The 26163-nt window shown below is 46.6% G+C and overlaps 1 protein-coding gene across 2 annotated transcripts in view; it reads right to left on the reverse strand.

The window, feature by feature from the left end:
• Positions 1-26163, reverse strand: part of ZNF423 (zinc finger protein 423) — a 214364-nt gene that overhangs the window by 111655 nt on the left and 76546 nt on the right. For both annotated transcript variants that reach the window (XM_081963563.1, XM_081963564.1), the window contains exon 4: positions 3178-6401. In XM_081963563.1, the coding sequence (XP_081819689.1) occupies positions 3178-6401 (3224 nt within the window). The remainder of the gene's footprint in view (positions 1-3177; positions 6402-26163) is intronic.

Consider the following 26163-nt stretch of genomic DNA (forward strand, 5'->3'; position numbering starts at 1 on the left):
CAGAGAACGGTGTGTTGTTCAATTTAGCTTCCCTAACTATCTTCGGTGTAGCTCTTTAACAAGAGCTACTGAAATTTATTGTTCTCTGAAAAATGCTATGAGCTCTTCAGGGGGCCCTACCTATAATTCTGAAATCTGCTAAAATGTTTGAGCTGACTTGTAAGCAGTCTTATTCAGAATTAGTTATATATGCAGAGACATATACGTATGTTTCTGTGCAGGCGTGAAATCCAGCAGGTTCTGGAGAACCGGTAGCGGAAATTTTGAGTACTTCGGAGAACCAGCAAATGCCACCTCTGGCTGGCCCCAGAGTGGGGTGGGAATGGAGATTTTGCAGTATCCTTCCCCTGCCACGCCTACCAAGCTATGCCCATAGAACCAGTAGTAAAAAAAAATTGAATTTCACCACTGTCACTGTGTATGTGTAGTCAGAAAGCGACTTCTATAAGGATGAGAATAAGGACGGGAATTCTTGAGTTTCTAACTTAGGTAAAGAGGTAAAGGTTCCCCTTGAACATACTAGTCATTCTTGACTCTAGAGGGTGGTGCTCATCTCCAGTTCAAAGCCAAAGAGCCAGCACTATCCGAAGACGTCTCCATGGTCATGTGGCCAGCATGACTAAACTCTGAAGGCGCACGGAGCACTGTTACCTTCCTACCAAGGTGCTCCCTATTTTTCTACTTGCATTTTTTACGTGCTTTCAAACTGCTAGGTTGGCAGAAGCTGGGGCACCTAACAGGAGCTCACTCCGTTACGTGGCGCTGGGGATTCGAACCGGCAAACTGCCGACCTTTCTGATTGAAAAGCTCAGCGTCTTAGCCGTTGAGCCACCTGAATTCTGATATATATTTTTTTCATTCTCTTCTACAGGGAAAAAAAAACACTCTCTTGGGATACCATTCAACACATTTACTTTGTTGAGGAACTTAAAGTCCCTCCAGAGAAAAGATGAAACGTGGAAGCGCGTCTTGAAGGGAGATCGTTAAAAGTAGGTGCGAAGGGGACGCCATCCATTTCCACTCACGGCGACTGTGAGGTAGCCAGAAGAATAGTAGGGTTTTTTAAAAAAAAAAATCCCATGTGCAGTGAGAGTTTGAAGTACTGCAGCCACCGTCTGTGTGTGCAACCACACAAAACTAGAATTAGCCTGACATAAAAGCCGAGGCCTGTTCTTTAAGAGGCAGAGGGCAAAGTGCAAAATCAAGAAAGAAAGAAAAAGTAGAAAGACAGGGGACCAGGATAATAAGTAGTTCAGGACGACGAAAGCCCAAGAGGCTTCACGCTGAAGCGAGTGGTGTTTCCATTCTGCGTTTTATTCTCTGCAGAATTAGACGTATATCACAGCTGGAGACCGGTCTAGTCGCTGATTCATTTGACCTCCAGGGAACACCGCGCCAAAGCATGGAGTGAAACAAAGCAAAAAGGAGTTTTAGCTTGGGAGTGTTTCAAAGCTCCCCCCCCTCCCCAAAATCCTTTGAACCCAACATATTGCCCTTCACTGGCAAAAGCTTCCTGGGTGAAGCTTCATCACAGGAAGTTGTTTTATCAGGCGGTTTCCAGACTCAAGGGAGGAGGAAACACCCTTGGATGGGTGTTGGGCCAGAATAACAGCATTGGAAGGGACCTTGGAGGTCTTCTAGTCCACCCCCCTGCTCAAGCAGGAAACCCTAATGCCACTTCAGACAAATAGTTGTCTAATCCCTTCTTTAAAATCCTCAGTGTTGTAGCATCCACAACATCTGAAGGCAAGTCATTTTTTGACTGATGAATGGTTCTATCAGGACATAGGAAAAGGCAAAGATTCCCCTCGCACATATGTGCTAGTCGTTCCTGACTCTAGGGGGCGGTGCTCATCTCCGTTTCAAAGCCAAAGAGCCAGCCCTGTCCGAAGATTTGAACCACCAATCTGCTGGCCTTTCTGATCAACAAGCTCACCATCTTAGCCACTGAGCCTCTGTGTCCCTTGGAAATGTTAAAAGGACCCAAATAAATGGGATCCAGAAATTATCCAATTATCTTCCCTGCAAAAAGTTATTTCTAATTGAAAAAAATATAAGCAAGGAAATTACGGTAATTATTGACTGAGATGCGTTGTTTCATCGTCCAATAATTTCCAGGCAGATGACAGCAGTTTTTCCAACTCTGCTTAGAATTAGTTTGCAGAGGAATAAGGCTTTACACAAATATTTTTAGGGTATGGCATTTCATCATCACTTAACCACGAAACAATCTTTATTTCCAGCAAATGATCCAGTCTGTAAATAAAGTCACATAACTTATCTAAAGAGCATCACCTCCTCCATGTCTTAAAATCGAGAAAGGTTTATCCTTAAAAGAAAAAAAAAGAATGAAAAATGAAACTTATGCTGCTTCATTTTTGCAATTAGGCATTCATACTCAAGTTTTTAAGAATAATGACCATTATGAAGGACCTACTCCAATCCAAAATGTTATCCAATTTCACATAGAACTCTCATATACAGAATTGTATGCACCAACCCCAAGGCGCTTTGGAAGAGACAGAAAGGCATTTTTAGTATGGAATAGAATGCAAATTCCATTCTCCTAATGGTACAAGTAATCCTTGCTTAATTTCCATCACCATACAACGTGGTTGCAAAGTGCAATGTCACATGACTACATCACTTAGTGACAGCAGTTCCAGAAGCCCCCCCAACTGTCATTAATCCTTGCTTAATAACCGGGACAAGAATTTCCATCACCATACAACGTGATTGCAAAGTGCAATGTCACATGACCACATCACTTAGTGATAGCAGTTCTGTCCCGGAAGGTCATTAAGCGAGAATCACAATGATCATGACTTCCGACTTCCTGCAGGCTTCACCACTGACTTCGTTTGGGGGAAGCCAGTAGGGAAAGTTGCAACTGGGAATCAGGTGACTGCAGGATGTTGTAGTTGGTCAAAATTCTGGGCCAATTGCCAAGCACCCAGATTGCGATCACATGATTGCAGTGATGTTGTGACTGCTGGAACTTCAAAGACCAATTGTAAATGCCACTCATTCAGCACAATTGTGCGTTTGAGCAGTCCCTGAATAAGTGGTCATTAATCAACAATCACCTGTACCCATTCCAAACATGTAAAGTTTTGAATACAGATTTGCACTGATCTGTTTGTAGTGATAGTTATGAAAATGTATGGCAGTACTTACTCTGGGTATGGGGGATGTCTGTGTACCCTTCTTTTGGCCACTGGTTTCAGGCGTCAGGTCTCGATGATCCAGCTGGAGGTGGCTCTCTAGCTCTTCGGCACTTTCAAATTTGACACTACACTCTGGACATCTCAGGCTACCGCAAGGTCTTTCGCTAATGTCCGGTACAGTCAGGCCCAAGGACTGTCCGTTGGTGCTCCGAGCCATGCAAGCAGCACACAGTCCATATGGTAGACCATTAACATCCAGTTTCACCAAGTCTTGCTTGTTTCTGAAGTCTTTCAAGCACAGAGCACACTTGTAGAGTTTCTGCAACGCCTGGCCGTTGGGTGATGACGCGGCCGAGTTCCCCACCAATTTTTGCATGTGGAACGTCCCGTGGATTTTCAACTCCAGAGTTGAGGTGACTGTCTGCATGCACACCACGCAGCGAAACCCGGTGAGGGAATTCCTAAGGTCAGGGTGCATCTGGCAGTGCTCAATGAAGTCTTCTTCGCTCTGCAGTGGCATTTTGCAGATCCGGCACGTGCCCGTGTCCAAGCTCTTGCTGTGAGTTACTTTATGTTCCGTTAAGGTCAGGAGCGATGGGAAGCGCTCCCCGCAAATAGGGCACATATAATGCTTTGCCGGGCCCCGATGGGTCTGCATGTGTTCCCGGAGGCCATTCTCAGAGAAAAAGGTCCTTGAGCAGATATTACACTTGTGAGTCCCTTTGATGAACTCCGCTTTCTTCCTGGAACAATCATCCTCCCCAGGTCGGATGTTATGATCCCGCAAACGGTGGTTCTGCAGCAGGACCTCCATCGTGTACGCAGCTCCACAGATATCGCAACCGTACATCGGTTCGGAGGCATCGATGTCATCCTCACTAGCTTCGTGGCTATTGGATGTGTCAGGGTTTTTGATCCCCATGTTCGGGATATCTGTCGACTCCGCCTTCTTGCTGGCTGGTGTCATGCCATTGGCCGTGCCATTCTCAGCGCCCGCGTCAAAGACACAATGCTTCTCCCGCAAATGCTTCTCGAGCAGAATAATGGCATGGAATGCCTTGCTGCAGAATTTGCAGTTGTACTTTTTGCTGTGGGTCGTGATGTGGCACTGCAGCTCCACCTCTGTGCTGAAGGTCTCCCCGCAAAAGATGCACTTGTGCGACTTGGCCGGGTTGCCCAAATGGCTGTGCTTCACGTGGATCTGGAGGTCCGCCTCCTTCCGGAAATCCCAGTTACAGGCCGTGCAGCGGTACATTTTTTTCTCATTGCTGTGCTTGACTGCCAGGTGCACTTGGATGGATACTTTGGAGTCGAAAACTTCTTGGCACAGGGTGCAATGGTACAAGATGAACGTATGCATGTCCAGGAGGTGCTTCTGAAGGTCGTCCACTGACGAAAATTGCTTATCGCAGCTCTCGCAGACGTAATGCGTTGAGGTCGTCATGTAATGGACAGTGAGATGCTGCAGAAGAGAGTCCTGGGAGTCAAAGTCTTCTTTGCACTGAGGACACGACTGCTTCCTTAACAGCAACTCCAAGTGCAACTTCAAATGGGTCTGGAAACTTTCAAAGTTGGAGAACTTCAGCTCACATTGATTACACGGGTATTCCCCATTGGAAACCGAATAGACGCTGGCGGAAAGCCGTTGCCTTTTAGGGGAAGAAACTTCAACATCCGAAGACACCGGGCTCTGTTCGCCTTTGGACTTTTTATTGTGGGCCAGTGGAATGTTCTTGTGGTTTTCTTTGATATGCTTTGTTAGCTTGAGGATGGAGCCAAAAATGGGCGAGTTCGTGCAATACGGACAGGAGTAGACTTCCATAAAAGACTGGGACGGTTGAACCACGGGGGAATCCAACTTCGAGTTCCCAATGTTGCAGTGAGTTTGCTGGATGTGCTCCGTCAGAGACGCTTCGGTCAGGAAGCCCATGGAACACTGGTTGCAAAAGAAGGCGTTGTTGCCATCTTGCGTCGTAGCTCCCGGCCCGCAATGGGCCATCCGGATGTGTTCTTGCAGGCTGTTGATATCAGCGAACATCTCCGGGCAATAGTTACAGTGGAAAGCGGAGATGTTGCTGAACTGCATCATCGGGTAGGCGTGGTTTTTATGCGCTTTCCTCACGTGTTCGTTCAGGTTGTATAAGGTAGGCATGGATTCAAGGCAAATCTGGCACGTGTGGTTTTGCTGAGGTTTATCCGTGTGGATGGTCTTCAGGTGGATCTCCAAAACAGCAAGGCTGTTGAAGTCGCGTTTGGTGCAGTAAGGGCAGCTGTAGGCTACCTTTGACCAAGCCTGGCCTTCTTCCCTTTCCAATGATCTCATTTTCTTCTGTCCCCTCAAAGGTTTCAAGGTTGAGTCGGGCGTGGAGCCCCGTTCCGCCGATGCACTGGAATCGGGCGTGGCACTACTCATGGAGGCCACGCTGCCCAAGACGGGGTCTGGGCTGATGCTGTGGTTGCTGGAATCAGGCTGCCGATGGCTATCTAAGTGACAATAAACTTCTTCCACGGAAGAGAACTGCTCAGGGCACATGGGACACTTGTGTTTTTTGTTGGCGTGAGCTTGGTGGATGTGGGACAGGAGAGAATTCTCATCGGCAAAGACCTCCGGGCAATGGATGCACTGCAAGTCAGCCTTTTCGGACAACTGAGGATGGCGGGTCACGACGTGCTTCTCCAGCTCTTCGGTCTGGCTGAAGGTCTCCTCGCAGTAGTCGCACATAAAGTCGTCCTTCTTGGCCTCCTTCTCACTCTTGGCCAGGTGCTCCTTGTTCTTCTTGTGCGCTTGCATGTGGCTCTGCAGGGAGCTGGTGGAGGAGAAGCCCCGCTTGCAGACTGTGCACTTGAAGGGCTTGCTGGAGCTGTGGGTCTTCAGGTGGATCTTGAGGTGGTCGCTGCGGGAGAAGGCCGCCTCGCATTCGTGGCAGTGGTACTTCTTGTCCCCCGTGTGCAGCTTGATGTGCCGGTCCCTGCTCCTCTTGTGCTTGAAAAGCCGGCTGCAGTAGGTGCATTTGAACGGCAGCTTGTCGCTGTGGATCTGCTCGTGCCTTTTAAGGTAGCTCAGGCGAATGAAGGACTTGTCGCAAAACTGGCAGGGATAGGGCAGGCCGGTCCCCCCTTCCTCCTCTCCGATGCCGAGATCACACCCATCTCCTATCATCTGAGTGGGTGATGCAACGTCTTTGCTGGAGGGAGACGAAGTTACCCAAGAGAGTTGCGGGTCGTCTTCGCCATCTGTAATGGGAAAGCAGAAAGGAGATTAGAAACAATTCCCAGGGCATCTGCGAAAACAGGGACAAAGCCAGCCGTTCCACAACACTATGGTCCTTCTGCTACCACCCGGCGGTGGGAGGCAGGGAGGGAGAAAAAGAAAGCAGGCGGGGGTGGGGGGGGAGAGAAAGGAAGGAAACAGAAAACCCATTGCTGGAGAAAAAACAAAAACCCCGAAAGAACCAACAGCACAACAGCTTAAAGGGATATTGGAGTAGAAGAAAAAGAAAAGAAATCCTCCCTCCTTGCACAAAACTGTCTCTTTAAAAAAAGAAAAACAGCTTCTACTTCCAGTTGCAGGAGATCATTTGCCCTTCCCGGTCCCCCCACACCCCCGCCCCCCCAAGCAGGTTTAACACCTGTCTTCTCGATTGCCAAGCAATAAACAGCCAGTCAAGGAAAGAGAAGGCAACCAGGCTCAAAGCGACACAAACATTTCTTAAGAGCATCTCCGGCTGCTGCATTAAGTGCTGGAACGCAAACCCATTTTTTTTTACCCCTGTAGATATAAGTCAGAACAGATTTCAAATCATATTGGCTGGAAACAGCCGTTCGGTCCGAAATGTAGAAGGCTAACAATAAGAGAAGGCAGCCAGACCCTCTCCTTCACCCACATAGCCCTTAATAACCGTGCCACATAAGCAAGCTAAGATATATTTTTCCTCCCAAACCGCTCCATGCCACAAAAACAATCCAGAAACGATGGGTCAACGCTCAACGTGACGACGTGTCCGATGGCTCCCTAGCCACCCATAAGAGTCGAGGGGGGTTCATTTTTTTTTATTATTTTGCAAGCCAGAGAGGCAACTTCTTCAACCGAGGTGATCTAACTTTAAGGGGGCTCTGGATCTCTTCGTGCCGGGAGGCAGTCGGGCTGCAGTGCCAACCTCGTGCCCTGCATGTCTGCCAACTCCGCAGTGAGATGGCAGCCAGTCCGGCAGTAGCCGGAGATGGCAAGCATTTCCATAATGTGGCGTCTGGGAATCTGTTTGTCCAGGGAGGGAGGGAGGGAGGGGGGAAGGTGGGGAATTTCACCATATTGTGGAATAAAATACCGGATTTGGGACGCTGACTCGATTTAGCCAGGTTGGGTTTGTGCAGATCTTTCCCCTTGCAAAGGAAAGGAAAACGGGGTTCAACTGGAATCGATCAAAGGACTGCTGATTCTACACAACGGCACCTTCCTCCCCCAATGCAAACACCAATCACTATAATTGCTTTACTCTTTCTCATGTCTGCATGGTTCACAAATGCACAAGAACGATATGGATCCTTGCTCAACTCTTCCTAGTTCCCTCTGCTCTGAGGATCCACATATATCAGTAGCACCTAGACTTATATACCACTTTGTACTGCTTTTACATCCCTCTTGGAGTGGTTTACAAGAGTCAGCACATCACCCCCAACAATCTGGGTCCTCGTTTTACCGACCTCGGAAGGATGGAAGGCGGAGTCAACCTTGAATGCATCAGGATTGAACTTTGGGCTGTGGGCAGAGTCAGTCTGCAAAACTGCATTCTAACCACCATGCCACCCAATGGTTGGTTCCTAACCAGTTTGCTACCAGTTCACTGAGAGGGCAATTTCTTTTGAAACTTGGCTCAAGGCTCATGAATTAATTAGGGCATCTTTTGGAAACCTGACAGTTTCACTTAACAACCCAAAAATATTGGGGATTGATTGTGGCTGTCAGATGAGGTCCACAATGTGTTGACGTTAGTATTTATCATGTTTATGTTTGAATGTTTCCTCTTGTTGCTTTTCCTGATTGTGAGCTGCCTAGCGTGGTGTCTAAGACCAGACGGGTGGCCTCTAAGTTTCATAAATGAATAAAAACACACTTGAAAAAGCCCAAACAATGTTTGAATGCTTTCCGTGAGGCTGGCACAGCTGGTTTTGAAAATGAAAGCTTTAGCCTTCCAAATGTTTCACCCCTTTCCGTCCTTGAGCTAAGTCTTCTGACCGGGTTCCTTGCCTGCGTGAGGCTGGAACAGTGGGAAGAGAGAAGATGGCCTTCTCTGGGATTGTACCGCAACTCTATAAAACTGACACCAAGGAGGATGTAGGCAGGTGCCCTCCTTCCCCAAATTGCCAACCTTCCAACATCCTCCACCACTGTAATTCCCCATCGGCCTCCTTTGTATTTATGGCTGAAATCGAATGTGCATTTTCTTAGGAGGAAGTCCAGCCAAATGCGGGATGACCGATACTCAAGCCTGCCTGCTTTGGACTGCGCTGTGACAGTGAAGCTCTTCTCGGCGTGAACGACAAGCCATCATCATCTCAGCAGTGTCAAAATGGCTTTTGCCGTAAAGCTGTATTACACAGACTGTGTTCCTTCTCCCGAGGGGTGGGGGTGGGGTGGGGGTGGGGGGTCTTTTCGTTCTCTTTTCTCTGCTTTGAAACATTTCTGTAGACAGGATTGGCCAGGCTCCCTCTGCCGCTTTTCTTTACATGGCTGATCGGTCAATGGACTTGTATAAGAGACAGACATATACAGGGATGGAGATGGAGATAATAGAGAGAGAGAGAAAGATGGATGATAGATAGATAGATGATAGATAGATGATAGATAGATAGATAGATAGATAGATAGATAGATAGATGATATATGATAGATAGATAGATAGATAGATAGATAGATAGATAGATAGATAGATAGATAGATAGATAGATAGATGATGGATGGATGGATAAAGATAGATAGATAGAAAGACAAGACGGAGATGGAGATACACATGATAGAGAGATATGGACAGACAGAAGATAGATGAATGGATGGATGAGATATAGGTAAGGAGGGAGGGAGGGAGAGAGAGAGAGATAGGGATGGATGGATGGATGTAGAAGATAGAGAAGTAGAGATGGAAGTTGAATAGAAATAGAGAGATAGAATGGATAAAATGGATGGATGGATAGAGAGAGGGAGAGATGAGAGAGAGATGAGAGACAGAGAAGATCAGAGATAGAAAGATAAGGTGACAGATAAAGGTAGAAGATGGAGATGGAGATGGAGGCAGGGATAGAAGATATCGAAATATACACAATCATTCTTTGTGTCAGGCAAAGACTTTTCTTCTTCCACTTTGGCTATTGGTGCATCTGTCCTCCTGCTATTAGCTGTTTCCTCGTTCCTCATCCCCCCCCCCCGCCTCACAACCCTGCTCATGTCAAGCATAACATTTCAATGCCCATTACAACACTATGCCTTTTCTCTCCCTCCCACCCCCCACCCCATCTCTTTCCTGTCAACTGATCTGGGCCTGGGTCCATCCTCAAGCAGCACCCACCCCAACGTGCCTCTTTTGCAACCCCTGAAGGCAAAGCAGGAAAGAAGCAGCAGCAAACGCTTGCCAGAGGGGACCCTTCTTGCAAGCTCTCTCCGTCCCTCCTGCACGACGAAATAAAAATCTCTCCCATTTTGTTTGAGGGGCCTATTGCATCGCGCCCGCCTCCCCATGCCCCATTTGTGCTGCTGGCGCCTCCGATCATGACTTGCACGGATGAGAAATTAAGCCGAACTCTGCCAATTGTAAATCAATGACAGAGGCCGTAATGAGCAAGTTTCCAAACCTTGCCCTGGACAGCCTCTGTCAGCTGTTGTCACAGGAGGCCTCCCGCCACCGACGGGGAAGGGGGAGGTCACCTCACCACCCACCTACCCCGAAGGACTTGAATTAATAGGGTCTTCTGGTTGGAGAGATTCAGCTGGCTGCCTGCTTGCTCCCTCGATTAAATTCAGCGAGAGGAAGGACCAGCAAACCACTGCACAGGCTTATTCCCACTTCGTGCCAGCTGGGCTCCTCCGGGGAAATTCAAGCTGCTGCTGCTGCTACTATAAGGGAGGGGGATGGAAGGAGGTCAGATAGTTTTAAAAGGAGGATCAGGGAATCATAGACTTCTAGGGCTGGAAGGGACCTTGGAGGTCTTGCAGTCCAGCCCCCTGCCGTAGCAGGAGACCTGATTCCCGTGATGGTGGACCTATGGCACGCATGTCACAGAGGGCAGGGAGAGCCTTCTCCGCGGGCACGCCAGCCGTCCCCCCATCCCAGCTCCCCTGTGCATGCATGCGTGCCTCCCTTCAGCCAGCTGGTCTCCGGATCTCTGCCGTGCATGCATGGGGCACATACAGGGGGGGGACTTGTGCATATGTGCTGGGGGCGGGGCGCTCACATTGCACTTTGAGAGTGCATGTGTATTCCCCCTCTGCAGTCTGGAAGGCCTCCTGCACCAACCTGGAAGCCAAAATTCACCAGGGGGTGGGGTGCTTGCACTGGGGATGCGCATGCATGCATGGGGGGGCTGGGCACATGCCTGGGGGCACTCGCATTACATTTGGGGGGGGTTGCACGCTTTGGGCCCTCCTCACCCCAAAGATTCATCATCACTGCCTCATTGCTTCCTGGACAAATATTGTCCCTTTTTTCTCGCAAAGCTCCCGTGATGGAGCAGACGCAACTCTAGGAGGCAAGTGGTTCTCTCGATTAATTGTAGAGACACAAAAATGGCCAGTGGCTCTCTCTCCACATTTTCTTAAGTTTCCGAATGGCCCCAGCAAGTCCTTCCCAATTTGGCAAAAACCAGGGGTGAAATTCAGCAGGTTCTGACAGGTTCTGGAGAACCGGTAGCGGAAATTGTGAGTAGTTCGGAGAACCGGCAAATACCACCTCTGGCTGGCCCCGCCCCTATCTATTCGCTGCCTCCCGAATCCCAGCTGATCGGGAGGGAATGGGTTTTTTGCAGTAACCTGCCTCTGCCACGCCCACCAAGCCACCAAACTGGTAGTAAAAAAATTGAATTTCACCACTGGTTAAAACATTAAGAGGGTCTGCCCTTCCTTGAGTGACCGTTCAAAGTTACAATGGCACGGAAAAGTGACTTATGACCAGTTTTCACACTTCTGATGGTTGCAGCACTCCCGCGATAGAAGTTTAATTAGGAGGAGAAAGATGTTAAGCAGTTGATGAAAAGAAGATGGGTTGAGAAAAAAGGATGCAGAGGTCACCTGTATGTCCACAACCAACAGTCAATAATCCATCACTAAACAGTGCAGCTATTTAGCCGCTTAATGTTCGGTGCCTTTTACAAGACTACCTACATTTATCTTAATCACAAGAAAGCTAATTGCAAGCAGGATGCACGCAAATAAACACACTGCATCCTCTCATAACAAGAAGGCTCTTCAAACTGTCATATAAATCATACCAAGACCTCATTTATCTTTTAGATGGGGCTTCAGTTCCACAAAAATATTTTGTTTTTGTTTTTTTTCAAAAAGAGAGAACCAAGAGCTAATGAAGAGGAAAAAGATCTTTGAATTTTGCTGTTGTACATTTCGGGGTACACTTGGCTGAATTAATGGATTGGTTTTGCCCTGTTCTTAGGCTGCCCGGTGCCACGGAGGCAGGGGTGAAATTCGACCACCTCGGCCTGGCTCAGGTGAGGCGGTAGGGACGATTTGGATCACTTAACCACTAAGCATCGTCATAAGTCAAGGACTGCCTGCATCTCTTCTAAAGATCAGGGCTGCCCATTTTCCAGTGCAAAATCTTGTCTAGGCAGCTTAGAAAAGACTGTTCGAATCAAGAAATCCCTTCCCAAAATATCCATAAAAAGCAGCCTAATTATTACCTATAAACACATACACATCCCTCCCTCCCCCTCTTTCCCTGTTTATTTTGTTCCCTCCTCTTTCCCTCCCTCACTCTCCCTGCCGCCAGCCCTCTCCCCCTCTCTCTCCCTCTCTCCCTCCCTCCCTCTCTTTCCCTGTCTTCCCCTCCCCCCTCTCTCTTTCCCTCCCTTTCTCCCTCTCTCCCTCCCTCCCACTTTCCCTCCTTCCCTCTCTCTCTCTTTCCCTCCCTTTCTCCCTCTCTTCCTCCCTCCTCTCCTTCTCCCCCTCCCTCCCTCTCCCTCTTTATCTTTTTGCCTCCCTCTTTGCCTCCCTCCCCCTCCCTCTCTTTTTCTCTCCCTCTCCCTCTCTCTCTCTCTTTCCCTCCCTCCCTTTCTCTCTCCCTCTCTCTCCCCCTCCCCCTCCGCCTTTGCCACTCCTTGGGGCAAAATCTTTGAACTCTAGCTGGTTTGCATCCATGCATTGAACTGCCCTGTCAATCAAGGAACCGACTCCCTGATTAAACTTCGAAACCCTTGGGTCAAGAGGTAAATACTTCAAATCAAACTCGGGATAGAATCAGACCCCTTCGCTGCCCCCCCCCCCACTTCCCCATGAATTTCCTTTAGCAAGTTGAACCCTCCTCCTCCTTAAAGGATGTGAAGAGGGGTGGAGCAGAGAAAGTTTTATGAGAGATTCAGGAATAAATGCAATGCTTTCAGGATTGGATCACTGTTTTCGCTCTGCTCCCTCCGGGCTCGAAGAGACAGTATATTCTTCGGAGCATCACGGTTTGGGACCGCAAACAGCTGCACCCTAATTACATGTAAAGTGTACCAAAACATTTCCTTTTATCACAGACTGTAAATCTGTTAGCATCTGTCTCTCCTTTGTTTCTTCCACAAGATACAAGCTTGTTTCTACATTTTTCTCACCTGTAGCGGTGATTAAAATTCATTATAAATGAAAGGAGTGAACACTAAAACAAGTTCCTCTGTGTACAGTTCTAAACTCAAATTAGAAACAGCTGTTTGCTAATTCATGCAGTGATGTTTTGCCGTGCTCGGTGAATCAATAATAGCTCAGCCAATTCCTATGGAAATTTGTAGAATTATCTGTGTATTTTTATACATAGGTATGTACAGGCACGCGTATAGATGTAGGTGTGTGTCAGTAGTCGCACAACCCAGGCCTCTGGTCAGGTGTGCTTTGGCACAATGAACAGAAGCCTAGTTGCTAAGTTTTAACATCACAGCACGGAAAATGATGCGCTGTTCCCGATTATCCTAAAGAAACTACATTAAAAAAAACCACTCTGTACATGTGTTATCCCTACTACATAAATCACACCAGGAAATCAACCCTACAGGAAGGCTAAAACTATTTAAAAAGATGTTGAGACTCTAGAAAGAGTGCAGAGAAAAGCAACCAGGATGATCAGTGGACTGGAGACTAAAACATACGATGAACGGTTGCAGGAACTGGGCATGGCTAGTCTAGTGAAGAGAAGGACCAGGAGAGACATGATAGCAGTCTTCCAATATTTGAGGGACTGCCAGAGAGGAGGGGGGTCAAGCTATTTTCCAAAGCACCCGAAGGCCAGACAAGGAATAATGGATGGAAATTGAACAAGGAGAGATTCAACCCGGGAATAAGGAGGAACTTTCTGACAGTGAGAACAATCAACCCATGGAACAGAAATTGCCTTCAGAAGTTGTGGGAGCTTCATCGCTGGAAGCTTTCAAGAAAAGACTGGACTTCTATCTGTCAGAATGGTGTAGGGTTTCCTGCTTCAGCAGGGTGGGTGGGTGTTGGACTACATGACCTATAAGGTCCCTTCCAACTCTGTTAATCTGTTATCTGAGTTCCAATATCTCAGCCCCTGAGCTATTGGAATGCTGCTATCATGTCTCCCCTGTTCCTTCTTTTCATTAAACTAGACATACCCAGTTCCTGCAACCGTTCTTCATGTTTTAGCCTCCAGAGAGGGAGAGGGAGAAAGGAGAAAAGAGAAGGGGGAAAAGAGATGGCAGCCCCTAGTTAACTTTAGCTGATTTCCAAGATGTTAATCAAAGTCAGAAGCAGGTAGTACGTATTTATGACAATTCCGGGAGTTGAAGTCCACACATCTCACCTTAGAAAGCTTGAAAAGCACAGCTCTGGGCATGTTGATCGGAGAAAGAAGTTAGAACCTGCTAGGAATTTCTCTGCTAAGGATCACACATCCTTAGTTGTTCCTGAACTTTGAAAGGGGTTCGTTTACATCAAAGGAAAAGTGGCTGATCTGGGGATGCCTCAAAGAAGAGGGAGTCAACCTATTCTCCAAAGCACCTGAAGGCAGAAGAAGCAGCAACGGATGGGAATGAATCAAAGGGAGAAGCAACCTGGAACTAAGGAGGAATTTCCTGACAGTGAGATCAATTCATCAGTGGAATAATTTGCCCCCAGACATTGTGGGTGCTCCAATGCTCCAATGCTGGCAGTTTTTAAGAAGAAATTGGACAAGCATTTCTCTGGAATAGTACAAGGATTTCCTATTTTGAGTTGGGGGCTGGGTAGAAGACTTTGAATTAGAGAACAGATATATGTATAAACATGATTATGAATACATGAAATGGATACAAATACAAGGGAATATTAGGACAGGGACGGTAGGCATTCTGGTGCGCTTATGCACACCCAATGTCCCTTCCAACTCTGTTATTCTGGGAAACAGGCCACTCACAAAACACCCACTCCTTTGTTCCAGGTTCCTCTTAAATGGTTTCTGGAAAAATCTGCATTTTCCTGTTGTAAAAATAACAACCGAGAAAGGGCTAAGATCAGGCAATTTGACCGTGGTGACTCTTAGTAGCCCCAGGATATCACCCCAGGAGGCACTCAACCCCTCTAGGAATTGCCATTCTTTTGTCTCCCCCCCCCAAAAAAAAACAGGTGAATACAAAGCCCTGGATTGCAGGAATCCTCCATTTTTATTTCCTATTTCTATAGGCTTTTTATTGCTGTTGGAATTTGCCCGAGGCTCAAAGACATTTGTGAAAAGAAAATGAAGATGGAAGATGTGGTTTGTTTCACAACATAGAAGGAGGAGGAGGAGAGGAGGAGGAGGAGAGAAGAAGAAGAAGAAGAAGAAGAAGAAGAAGAAGAAGAAGAAGAAGAAGAAGAGGAGGAGGAGGAGGAGGAGGAGGAGGAGGAGGAGGAGGAGGAGGAGGAGGAGGAGGAGGAGGAGGAGGAGGAGGAGGAGGAGGAGGAGGAGGAGGAGGAGGAGGAGGAGGAGGAGGAGGAGGAGGAAGAGGAGGAGGAGGAGGAGGAGAAAGAGCAGAAAGAGGAGGAGAAAGAGGAGGAGGAGGAGGAGGAGGAGGAGAAAGAGGAGGGAGAGGGGGAGAAAGAAGTACTACTAGTAGTAGTAGTAGTAGTAGTAGTAGTAGTAGTTGTTGTTGTTGTTGTTGTTTCGCTTCTCATCCAAGAAGCTTCATCCATTCATCACAATGGAAGAAGTTTCTGGGATGAAAAGTGAAACCTTCAAGAGTGAAGAAGAAGAAGAAATAATTTTAGAAATAAAAGTAAGTCAGAAGTTTGGCTAAAACCGATGTTTGCAAGGTTGTTTTGCATGTATGGAATCTAGTATGAATCAAAAGATGAACTATTTTGGGCCGATAACCCTGGAAAGGAGGACATGACATGGATGGATCCCAAATTTGTTTATTATCAACACTGAAGAAAAAATTCTGGCAAATAGATGGGGAAAAATGGAGGTAGTGACAGATTTTATTTTCCTGGGCTCCAAGATCACCGCAGATGGGGATTGCAGCCAAGAAATTAAAAGATACTTGCTCCTAGAGAGTAAAGCTATGGCAAATCTAGACATCCTACTAAAAAGCAGAGACATCACCTGCCAACAAAAGTGTGTCTAGTCAAGGCTATGGTTTTCCCAGTTGCAATGGATGGCTGTGAAAGTTGGACCATAAGAAAGGCTGAGCACCAAAGAATTGAGGCCTTTGAGCGATGATGCTGGAGAAGAGTCCTGCAAGTCCCTTGGAATGCAAGGCAATCACACCGGTCAGTCCTAGAGGAGATCCACCCTGGCTGCTCTTTAGAAGGCCAGATCCTGAAGAGGAAACTCAAAGACTTTAGCCACCTAATGAGAAGGAAGGACTCACTGGAGAAGAGCCTCATGCTGGGAAGAATTGAGGGCAAAAGAAGAAGGGACGACAGAGAAGGAGGTGGCTGGATGGAGTCACCGTAGCACTCTGTGTGAGCTTAAATGGACTCCAGAGGATGGTAGAGGACAGGAAGGCTTGGAGGAACATTGTCCATGGGGTCGCGATGGCTCAGACGTGACTTCCCAACTAACAACAACAATGTAGTGTATATTGGAGGCGGTGCCCCTTTGAGAACTGTATGCCACAAAATTTCATTTTAATGCACACCAATTGGTGTACATTTAAAGTGACAATAAAGTTAGAATAACTTTAGACTTAGAATAAGTTCATGATTTGGGGTTTTCATATTTAACAGGGATGAGCCAGCCTCCCACAATCTTAACGACACACCTCACACAGTCCCCACAAAACCCTTTGCTGAAGAGGCAACTTCCTGTCTTGGATGAGATTGCTAGTTTCTGTGAATGGGGTGAATCAAATACTGTACATTGCTAGGCAAGCCATTTGTACACGTACACACACACACACACACACACTTTTCTCTTTTCAAAGATGGAGTTCCGATGACAAGTGCAATCCTCCTTGAGATGATGTTATATCCTTGTTATAATACAGCTGAAATCAGTGTCACAATTCCCCGCTGAATCCAGCTTATTCATAGCTCTTTCCTTGCTTGGAAGTGAGACAGGAGTCCTGGACCCTCCTCAAAATCTGTCAGTCATGACAAAGTGACAAGATAATAAATCAGGAGACAGCGTTAATTGCCTAACAGATACTCGTGGATGACAGAAGCAAGTGTTTTCGAGGGTGGAATTCCTAGAACTTTATTAATATGTGGTGCTGCCCGCCAGATGTTCGGGCTGAATTTGGTATTTTTATCCACCTAGTGAGTCCTTCCTAAGGATCTGGGATACGCAGATGTGGATGCTGATGTCTTTTGCACATTACTGTTCTGACCCAGCTTCCTTAAAAAGCATGAAGCAGACTCTTGGTTCCGGCAAAACCTCTTTTATTTACACGACTGTGAATTCCTTTCATTCACAGTCAGCAAGGCTTGGCAAACAGCCTTTCAGAGGAAGGTTTATCAACACGAACCTTATCTCATTTAGAGACTGACTGATAACTCGTTTCCAAATGCAGGACAAGGCAACTCTTGACACAGAATCTCTTATAGTCACAAACAGACCTTTCCACTCTTGAAATGACCCAAGGAAAGAATTGTTTCTTGCAAAAGCTCCCTCCCCATTCGCTCCTCTTTTGTTTCCTATGGGAGGGGCCAATCACCTCCAAAGTGTGGCTTTTCTCCTAAGTCAACTTGGCTTTCTTCGATGTTCTTGTCTTCTGGCAGCTCTGTGCGTGCACCCACTGGGAACAGGCTCCAGCTGTTCCTCTGCCTCACTTCTCTCTAGTTCCCTCTCTGCCTCCGATGGAGAGCCCTTGTCTGAACTTTCCTCAGCCCCCAGGGCTGGCCCATGTTCCTCCCCAATCTCCTCACTGTTCAACTCTACTGACAGCTCCATTGGCCACTGGTGGGCCACAACAATTACAAACTCAGTGATTAAACAAAGAAACAATACTTGAACATCCTTCACGGTTTCTGACTTTTTTGTGTTTCTTCTTGTTAGGGTTGATCATGCGGGGTCCTTGGTGCTCTCCGAGCTTGGTTGCTTTTTTGCAGATGTTTCATGACCCAAACTAGGTAACGTCATCAGTGCTAGTAAGGAATGTCAGATGGGAAGCTCAGCTGTGCCTGTCTCGGAGCCGGTTACTCTGTTAGCTTGTTACTGTTAAGGAATAAACTTGTTAGCCTTTATTCCTGTCTCCACCTCAGTTATTCTGGCAGCCACCCATCGTTCTCAGTACAGAACAACCAAAGACCTCAGAGTTTCCTCCTCCTCCTCTTCTTCTCTTCCTCCCTGCAAACCCCGCATCCTTCTAGCACTGATGATGTTACCTAGTTGGGTCATGAAACGTCTGCAAGAAAACAAGCAAGCTCAGAGAGCACCAAGGACCCCTCATTTCAACCCTGAGCTACAAATGTCCTCCTTTATTGATGTTCAGCATGGATCAAACTTGTTATTCCAGTTTTCTAACCCATCCCAAAGAGCTAGAAACTGGCGAGGGGGCAGTCGGAAGGCGGACAATAGTCCCACTGTTTTACCACAGGAGACATCACTTTCCACAATGTACATTTTCGCCTCAAAACGATGCCCAGGAATGTCATTATGTGTCTTCCACAAGTTAATTTGCTCTCTCTCTCTCTCTCTCTCTCTCTCTCGCTTAATGCATCTAATGGATGCTAAGTTGTTTTTTGGGCAGAGACGGGAAAGGAGAAGAGAAGTCAAAAATTTTATAAGCATTTGACGCACGCCAAGATTATGGCAAAGATTCTACTTATTGGACTGTTCCTGGGAAGCTACACTTAAGCCCTCTGACTAGCAAGCTGCCTCTCCTCCACAATTATAAAGAGAATAAAAGGTGCCCACTGAAATCCCACCTTATAAAAATACATTAAAAAGGTAGGCTGGAAGGAGAGGGACTGAAATGAAATTCTTTTGTGCAGAAAAGGGGAGGGGAAAACTGTACAAAAGGACTCACAAAACTTCCTCCTCTCTATGTAAGTGCATTTGCCTGATTACATTTGGTGAAAGTACACCTTGATGACAAAGTTGCAAAAAGCAACTTAAAAGCATAATTTTCATTACAGGCGTTTCCCTTTCAACATTCTTCCTAAGGGGATCAAAGCAGAAAATTAAGCACACCTACAACACACATGTCCAGCGTATGGCTGGGCTTAGTTAGAGAACAACCTTTATACAACTGTCTTAATTTATTCCCTTTGGAGAAAGGAGAAGTTGCTTCTGTCATGAAAGTATTGCATGAAGGCATGTGATGTCATCAATTTAAGGATGCGGAGAACTTCAAAAGGCCGAATTTTATCGGAGGGCAAAAATGCTTTAAGAGAATACCGTTTCCCTGAAAATAATAATGGATAATGAGCCCAATCGGGCTTTTGAGTGCATGCACTTAAATAAGCCCTCCCTGAAAATATTGCAACACAGCAGCAGCCATGAGGTGACCACGTTCGCCGCCTACTGCACCTCAAAAATAACAAGACCTCCCTGAAAATAAGGCCAAGCACTTATTTCGGGGGTCAAAAGAAAATAAAACCAACAGCCAGTGTTTGTTAAAACAGGACAAACTCGCGGTCTCCCGGTTTCTAGCCTGTTGCTTTAACCACTAGACTAACTGGCTCTTCTAAATATAAGCTAGATGCCCTCAATACTGTACACCTTTGCAGCCATCAAATACAGCTTAGTTGCAAAACCAGAGTGTGTTTTTGTAAAACCAAGATAGAAGAGGAAGTACCTGGATTTATAACACAAATGAAAGGGAGCTTAGATTGTGATGTTTCTCTGTGTCATATGTTTGTGTGTGAGGCTACATGCACTATGGTTATCTTTTGAGAGCTGAATGGAATGAAATTTCATTTAATGTATGCTAATTGGTGTACATTTCTATTGACAATAAAGTTTCCATTCCATTTCACTCCACTCCACTCTATTCTATTCATTTATTATTCTATTCTATTCATTTATTATTCTATTCTATTTATTTATTTATTATTCTACTCTATTATCTTGAAACTGTTATTCACAATTTCGCATGACTTCATAATGCACCATGGCTACATGACGAAGTCAATGGAAATATAATTCTACATGAAGGTCTCACCCTATTCTTCATTAGTCAAACCCTACCTCAGATACATGCCCAGGTAGAGACACCATAATAATAAGAATTTAGGGGGAGGGATGAATTGGTCCAGGAAAGAGCAAGACAGATAATCTGAGATGTATACACGACATTCTATGAAGGCAGCTTGAAGACCTTGAGATGTTCAGTTTGGGGAAGACAGGATGAAGACAACAGCGCTCTTCCAGGTCCTGAAGGGAAGGGAAGGACTAGTTTTCTACTATTCTAGATTTCAAGACCCAAAATTGTGGAATTAAGCTGCAGGATAGCAAAGAGTTTGGTTGAAGAGTGGGAAAATAAACTTGAGGAGGAGGGCAGGAGAGGACCATGAAGATGGCAACTGAGGTGGCACCTGCTGCTTTGAGCCAAGATGTCTTCTCTTTCCACCGCTACACATCACAGCCTCCTCCAACCATCCTTCCCCTTGGAGCAAATTACAATTAGCTGCTGTAATCAGTCCTTAATGGTTTAATTCTCCCGAGCCTCAGCAAAGTAAAGGAAAATCACACCAGAGAAATACTGAGGACAATGTCAGCTTATCACACAACAAAGACCCTGGCTTAATAGCAATCCGTTAAAATCCCGTCAAGGTTGAACTCTGATGCAGAGGAAATGGGGCGGCCGTCATCCCAGCATTGTGCTTAGGCATGTCGCAAGGAACACCGTTATTCTTCTGACTGACAATCTGAAATATTTACAGGTTTATTGCTTCCTCTTTTTTTAAAGGGACCCCAAAGGGAGTGTTTTCAAAAACAGCTGCCAGCTCCATAGCATCTCACATACTTTCTGTCATCTATCACAGTCCCATTTGAGTGCTTAGCTTCTTCTTCTTTTTCTAAGACAGCAAGTTTTGTTGTTGTTAGTTGCAAAGTCGTGTGTGACCCATCGCGACCCCATGGACAACGTTCCTCCAGGCCTTACTGTCCTCTACCATCCTCTGGAGTCCATTTAAGCTCACACAGACTGTTACGGTGACTCCATCCAGCCACCTCATTCTCTGCCGTCCCCTTCTTCTTTTGCCCTCCATCTTTCCCAGCATTAGGCTCTTCTCCAGTCAGTCCTTCCTTCTCGTTAGGTGGCCAAAGTATTTGAGTTTCCTCTCCAGGATCTGGCCTTCTAAAGAGCAGTCAGGGTTGATCTCCTCTAGGAGTGACCAGTTTGATCGCCTTGCAGTCCAAGGGACTCCCAGGACCAACTTTTACATCTGTAAAATTCGCATCTTCTACATTAGCCTGCCCCTCTTCTAGAAATGTTGGGACTACAACTCCCAGAATACCCAGAAATGCTGGATGAGTTCCTGGAGTTTACTTGGCAACATTCTGGAAGTGGTTTGTCATTGCCTTCTTCCTAGGGCTGAGAGAGCGTGACTGGCCCAAGGTCACCCTTAGTTTCGGGCCTAAGGCAGGACTAGAACTCCCAGCCTCTTGGTGATTGGTCTAAAATCACCCAGCCGGCTTTCATGCCTAAGGTGAGACTAGAACTCCCAGCCTCTTGGTGATTGGTCTAAAATCACCCAACTGGCTTTCATGCCTAAGGTGAGACTAGAACTCCCAGCCTCCTGGTGATTGGCCTAAAATCACTCAACTGGCTTTCATGCCTAAGGTGAGACTGGAATTCTCAGCCTCCTAGCTATTGGCCCAAAGTCACCCAACTGCCTAACATGGAACTAGAATTCACTGTCTCCTGGTGATTGGCCCAAAACCACCCAACCAGCTTTCAAGCCTAAGGCAAGACTAGAATTCACAGTCTCCCAGTTTCTAGCCTGATGCCATCATTAGTAGATCAAACTGGCTCTTTTTGCTTATAATGTACCTATTTAATTCATTATTATATTTCTATTCATTCCAAAGCTGCATAAAATCACCCGTATATTAGCCTGGAATGAGCAGTTGACATCTTAACATCTCATTCATAATTCATGTTACGTTTGCACACTCTTAGCTCCACCCCGTGCGACTACTAGCACAATAACTACAGAAAATAACAAACAAAAACATTCACACTATCATATTAGTTACATACATATACAAACAGACTTTTTTCTTCAAAACGCATATTACTGTATTTAAACTTAACATCTGGGGCACCTTTACCAGCTTCAGTGGTGGGATTCAGCCGGTTCGGGCGAACTAGTTGTTAAATTGCTGGCTGGCCTTGCCCCTTCCTGCCCCGCCCCTTCCAGGAGTCTCAACACGGCCCGTTTTGGCTCCCAGATAAGTGCAGGGAAACCTACTAGGCCAGAAATGGGGCAGGGTGTGGCACACACACACACACATGGTCCATTTTTGCTTCCTGGAGGCTGCGGGGTGGCCTACTAGGCCCAAAATGGGGCAGGGGAGGGGTGGCGTACCCCCACCCCAGTGGACTGTTTTTGCTCCCAGGGTGGTGCCTGTCATACCTCCTGGCCATGCCCACCATGGCCGCGCCCACCCAGCTGGTCATTAAGGCAGAGAACCCGGTTGTTAAATTATTTGAATCCCACCACTGGCCAGCTTGTGTAAAACCACCAACCCAAAGAAAATGGCAAACCTAACTCAGAAACCAAAGGAGCCAAGGGAAATGGGGAGGGGGGTGTTTGTTTGTTTTTGTTTTTAGATTGTTTATGGATGCAATCTAGCAGCTGGGTTAAATAATGGCCGTAAGAATCTAGAAAAACAAAAGAGGCGAGAAGAAGGGAAGGTTTAGAAAGGAACGTAACTGGCAGCATCGTTAAAGCTCATCAAAACTGCATTAGGGAACACCTGATAATGTACTCCAAGCATTAATGATCTTTTAAACCGTGCCTCGTTAATCTAGGTGCTGTCACACAAATACACGCAAACTAAAATTACCTATTCACGTGGATCGCCTTTGGAAAACGGATTCCTGTAAGGATGCAGAGACCCGAAGGCCAGCTGGCTGGCGGGAGGTGGACGCGCATGCGCAGCGGAACTGAACTGGGGCGGCGGCTTGCATGCGCACAGAGAGAGGGCTGTGTGCTACCTCTGGCACAGGTTCGCCATCATGGATATAGGTTCTCCTGGCTTGGGCAGGGGGTTGGACTAGAAGACCTTCAAGGTCCCTTGCAGCCCTACGATTCTACAATTGTCCCCATCTGGAATTTTAAGGAAACTTACATTTGTCAAACTTTGGTGGTCCTCTTTCTTCAAAATTAAATGACCGAGACTAAAAGGCTGTTTTAATGGCGAGCAGCAGCCTCATTTCCCTAAAATGTTGCGCGTTTACAAAACAGTTGTTCCTGCTTTTTCCTACACAAAAAAAAAAAAAAACCCATCCATTATTTGTGTGTACTCACTTTGATGATAATTGCGACTCACCTGACACTTGTGTTGGAAAGTAATTTTGCCAACAAGGACTCCGATAAATATTCAACAGCATCGAATTAAATTATTCTATTTAATTGAAGAGACTTGCCATGAAAAGCATTTCAAAATATTTGCATAGAGGGAAAGAAGAGGGGGATGAGGAAACAGTGGAGGGGAGAAAGGAAACTCCGCTCTAGGTAGTCCTTGGGACTGACAACTACCGCTGAGCCCAACATTTCTGTTGAAAAGGGAGTCAGTGGTTAAGTGAGTTTTGCCTCACTTTACGACCTTTCTTACCACGGTTGTTAAGTGAATCATAGGGGAAGTGAATCTCAATCCCCTGTTGTTCTGACCTAAAGTACAGTAAGGTAAGGTTCTCCTCACACATAAGTGCTAGTTGTTCCCAACACCACGGGGCCCTGCTCATCTCCGTTTAAAAGCCGAAGAGCCAGCACTGTCCAAAGATGTCTCCGTGGTCATGTGACCAGCACGACAAAACGCCAAAGGCATGAATCCATGAATTCACAGAGGAAAACGGATATTGCCATTGGATTCGGAGCCTGTCGGTATGGTTAGGAGGGGTCACGCCTTTTGAGCCGGCCTTATGTACATTTCCTGGGAAAATCCCATTGGGGAAATTTCCACTTAGGGTTAGGGTTAGCTATCCATGAATTCACAGAGCAAAACGGATATTGCCATTGGATTCGGTGCCTGTTGGTATGGTTAGGAGGGGTCATGCCTTGTGAGCCGGCCTTATGTACGTTTCCTGGCAAAATACATGGGAAAATCCCATTGGGGAAAATTCCACTTAGGGTTAGGGTTAGCTATCCATGAATTCGCAGAGCAAAACGGATATCGTCATTGGGTTCGGAGCCTGTCGGTATGGTTAGGAGGGGTCACGCCTTTTGAGCCGGCCTTATGTACGTTTCCTGGCAAAATACATGGGAAAATCCCAATCGGAAAAATTCCACTTAGGGTGAGGGTTAGCTCTCCATGAATCTGCAGAGCCAAATAGACATCACCATTGGATTCAGAGCCCATCGGTATGGTTAGAAGGGGGAACAACTTTTGAGCCTGCCCTATGTACGTTTCCTGGCAAAATACATGGGAAAATCCCATTGGGGAAAATTCAACTTAGGGTTAGGGACAGCTATCCATGAATTCGCAGAGCAAAACAGATATCGTCACTGGATTCGGAGCCCGTTGGTATGGTTAGGAGGGGGCACGCCTTTTGAGCCGACCTTATGTACGTTTCCTGGCAAAATACATGGGAAAATCCCATTGGGGAAAATTCCACTTAGGGTTAGGGTTACCTATCCATGAATTCGCAGAGCAAAACGGATATTGCCATTGGATTCGGAGCCCGTTGGTATGGTTAGGAGGGGTCACGCCTTTTGAGCCGGCCTTATATACGTTTCCTGGCAAAATACATGGGAAAATCCCATTGGGGAAAATTCAACTTAGGGTTAGGGACAGCTATCCATGAATTCGCAGAGCAAAACAGATATCGTCGTTGGATTCGGAGGCCGTTGGTATGGTTAGGAGGGGTCATGCCTTTTGAGCTGGCCTTATGTACGTTTCCTGGCAAAATACATGGGAAAATCCCATTGGGGAAAATTCCACTTAGGGTTAGAGTTACCTATCCATGAATTCGCAGAGCAAAACGGATATCGTCATTGGATTCGGAGCCCGTTGGTATGGTTAGGAGGGGTCACGCCTTTTGAGCCGGCCTTATATACGTTTCCTGGCAAAATACATGGGAAAATCCCATTGGGGAAAATTCCACTTAGGGTTAGGGTTAGCTATCCATGAATTCGCAGAGCAAAACGGATATCGTCATTGGATTCGGAGCCCGTTGGTATGGTTAGGAGGGGTCACGCCTTTTGAGCCGGCCTTATATACGTTTCCTGGCAAAATACATGGGAAAATCCCATTGGGGAAAATTCCACTTAGGGTTAGGGTTAGCTATCCATGAATTCGCAGAGCAAAACGGATATCGTCATTGGGTTCGGAGCCTGTCGGTATGGTTAGGAGGGGTCACACCTTTTGAGCCGGCCTTATGTACGTTTCCTGGCAAAATACATGGGAAAATCCCATTGGGGAAAATTCCACTTAGGGTTAGGGTTAGCTATCCATGAATTCGCAGAGCAAAACGGATATTGCCATTGGATTCGGAGCCTGTTGGGATGGTTAGGAGGGGGCACGCCTTTTGAGCTGGCCTTATGTACATTTCCTGGCAAATTACATGGGAAAATCCCATTGGGGAAAATTCCACTTAGGGTTAGGGTTAGCTATCCATGAATTCGCAGAGCAAAACGGATATCGTCACTGGATTCGGAGCCCGTTGGTATGGTTAGGAGGGGTCACGCCTTTTGAGCCGGCCTTATGTACGTTTCCTGGCAAAATACATGGGAAAATTCCATTGGGGAAAATTCCACTTAGGGTTAGGGTTAGCTATCCATGAATTCGCAGAGCAAAACGGATATTGCCATTGGATTCGGAGCCTGTTGGGATGGTTAGGAGGGGGCACGCCTTTTGAGCTGGCCTTATGTACATTTCCTGGCAAATTACATGGGAAAATCCCATTGGGGAAAATTCCACTTAGGGTTAGGGTTAGCTATCCATGAATTCGCAGAGCAAAACGGATATCGTCATTGGATTCGGAGCCTGTCGGTATGGTTAGGAGGGGTCACACCTTTTGAGCCGGCCTTATGTACGTTTCCTGGCAAAATACATGGGAAAATCCCATTGGGGAAAATTCCACTTAGGGTTAGGGTTAGCTATCCATGAATTCGCAGAGCAAAACGGATATCGTCATTGGGTTCGGAGCCTGTCGGTATGGTTAGGAGGGGTCACGCCATTTGAGCCGGCCTTCTGTACGTTTCCTGGCAAAA

Source organism: Natrix helvetica (assembly GCF_964273705.1).
Source record: "Natrix helvetica genome assembly, chromosome: 10".
Lineage (NCBI taxonomy): Eukaryota > Metazoa > Chordata > Lepidosauria > Squamata > Natricidae > Natrix > Natrix helvetica.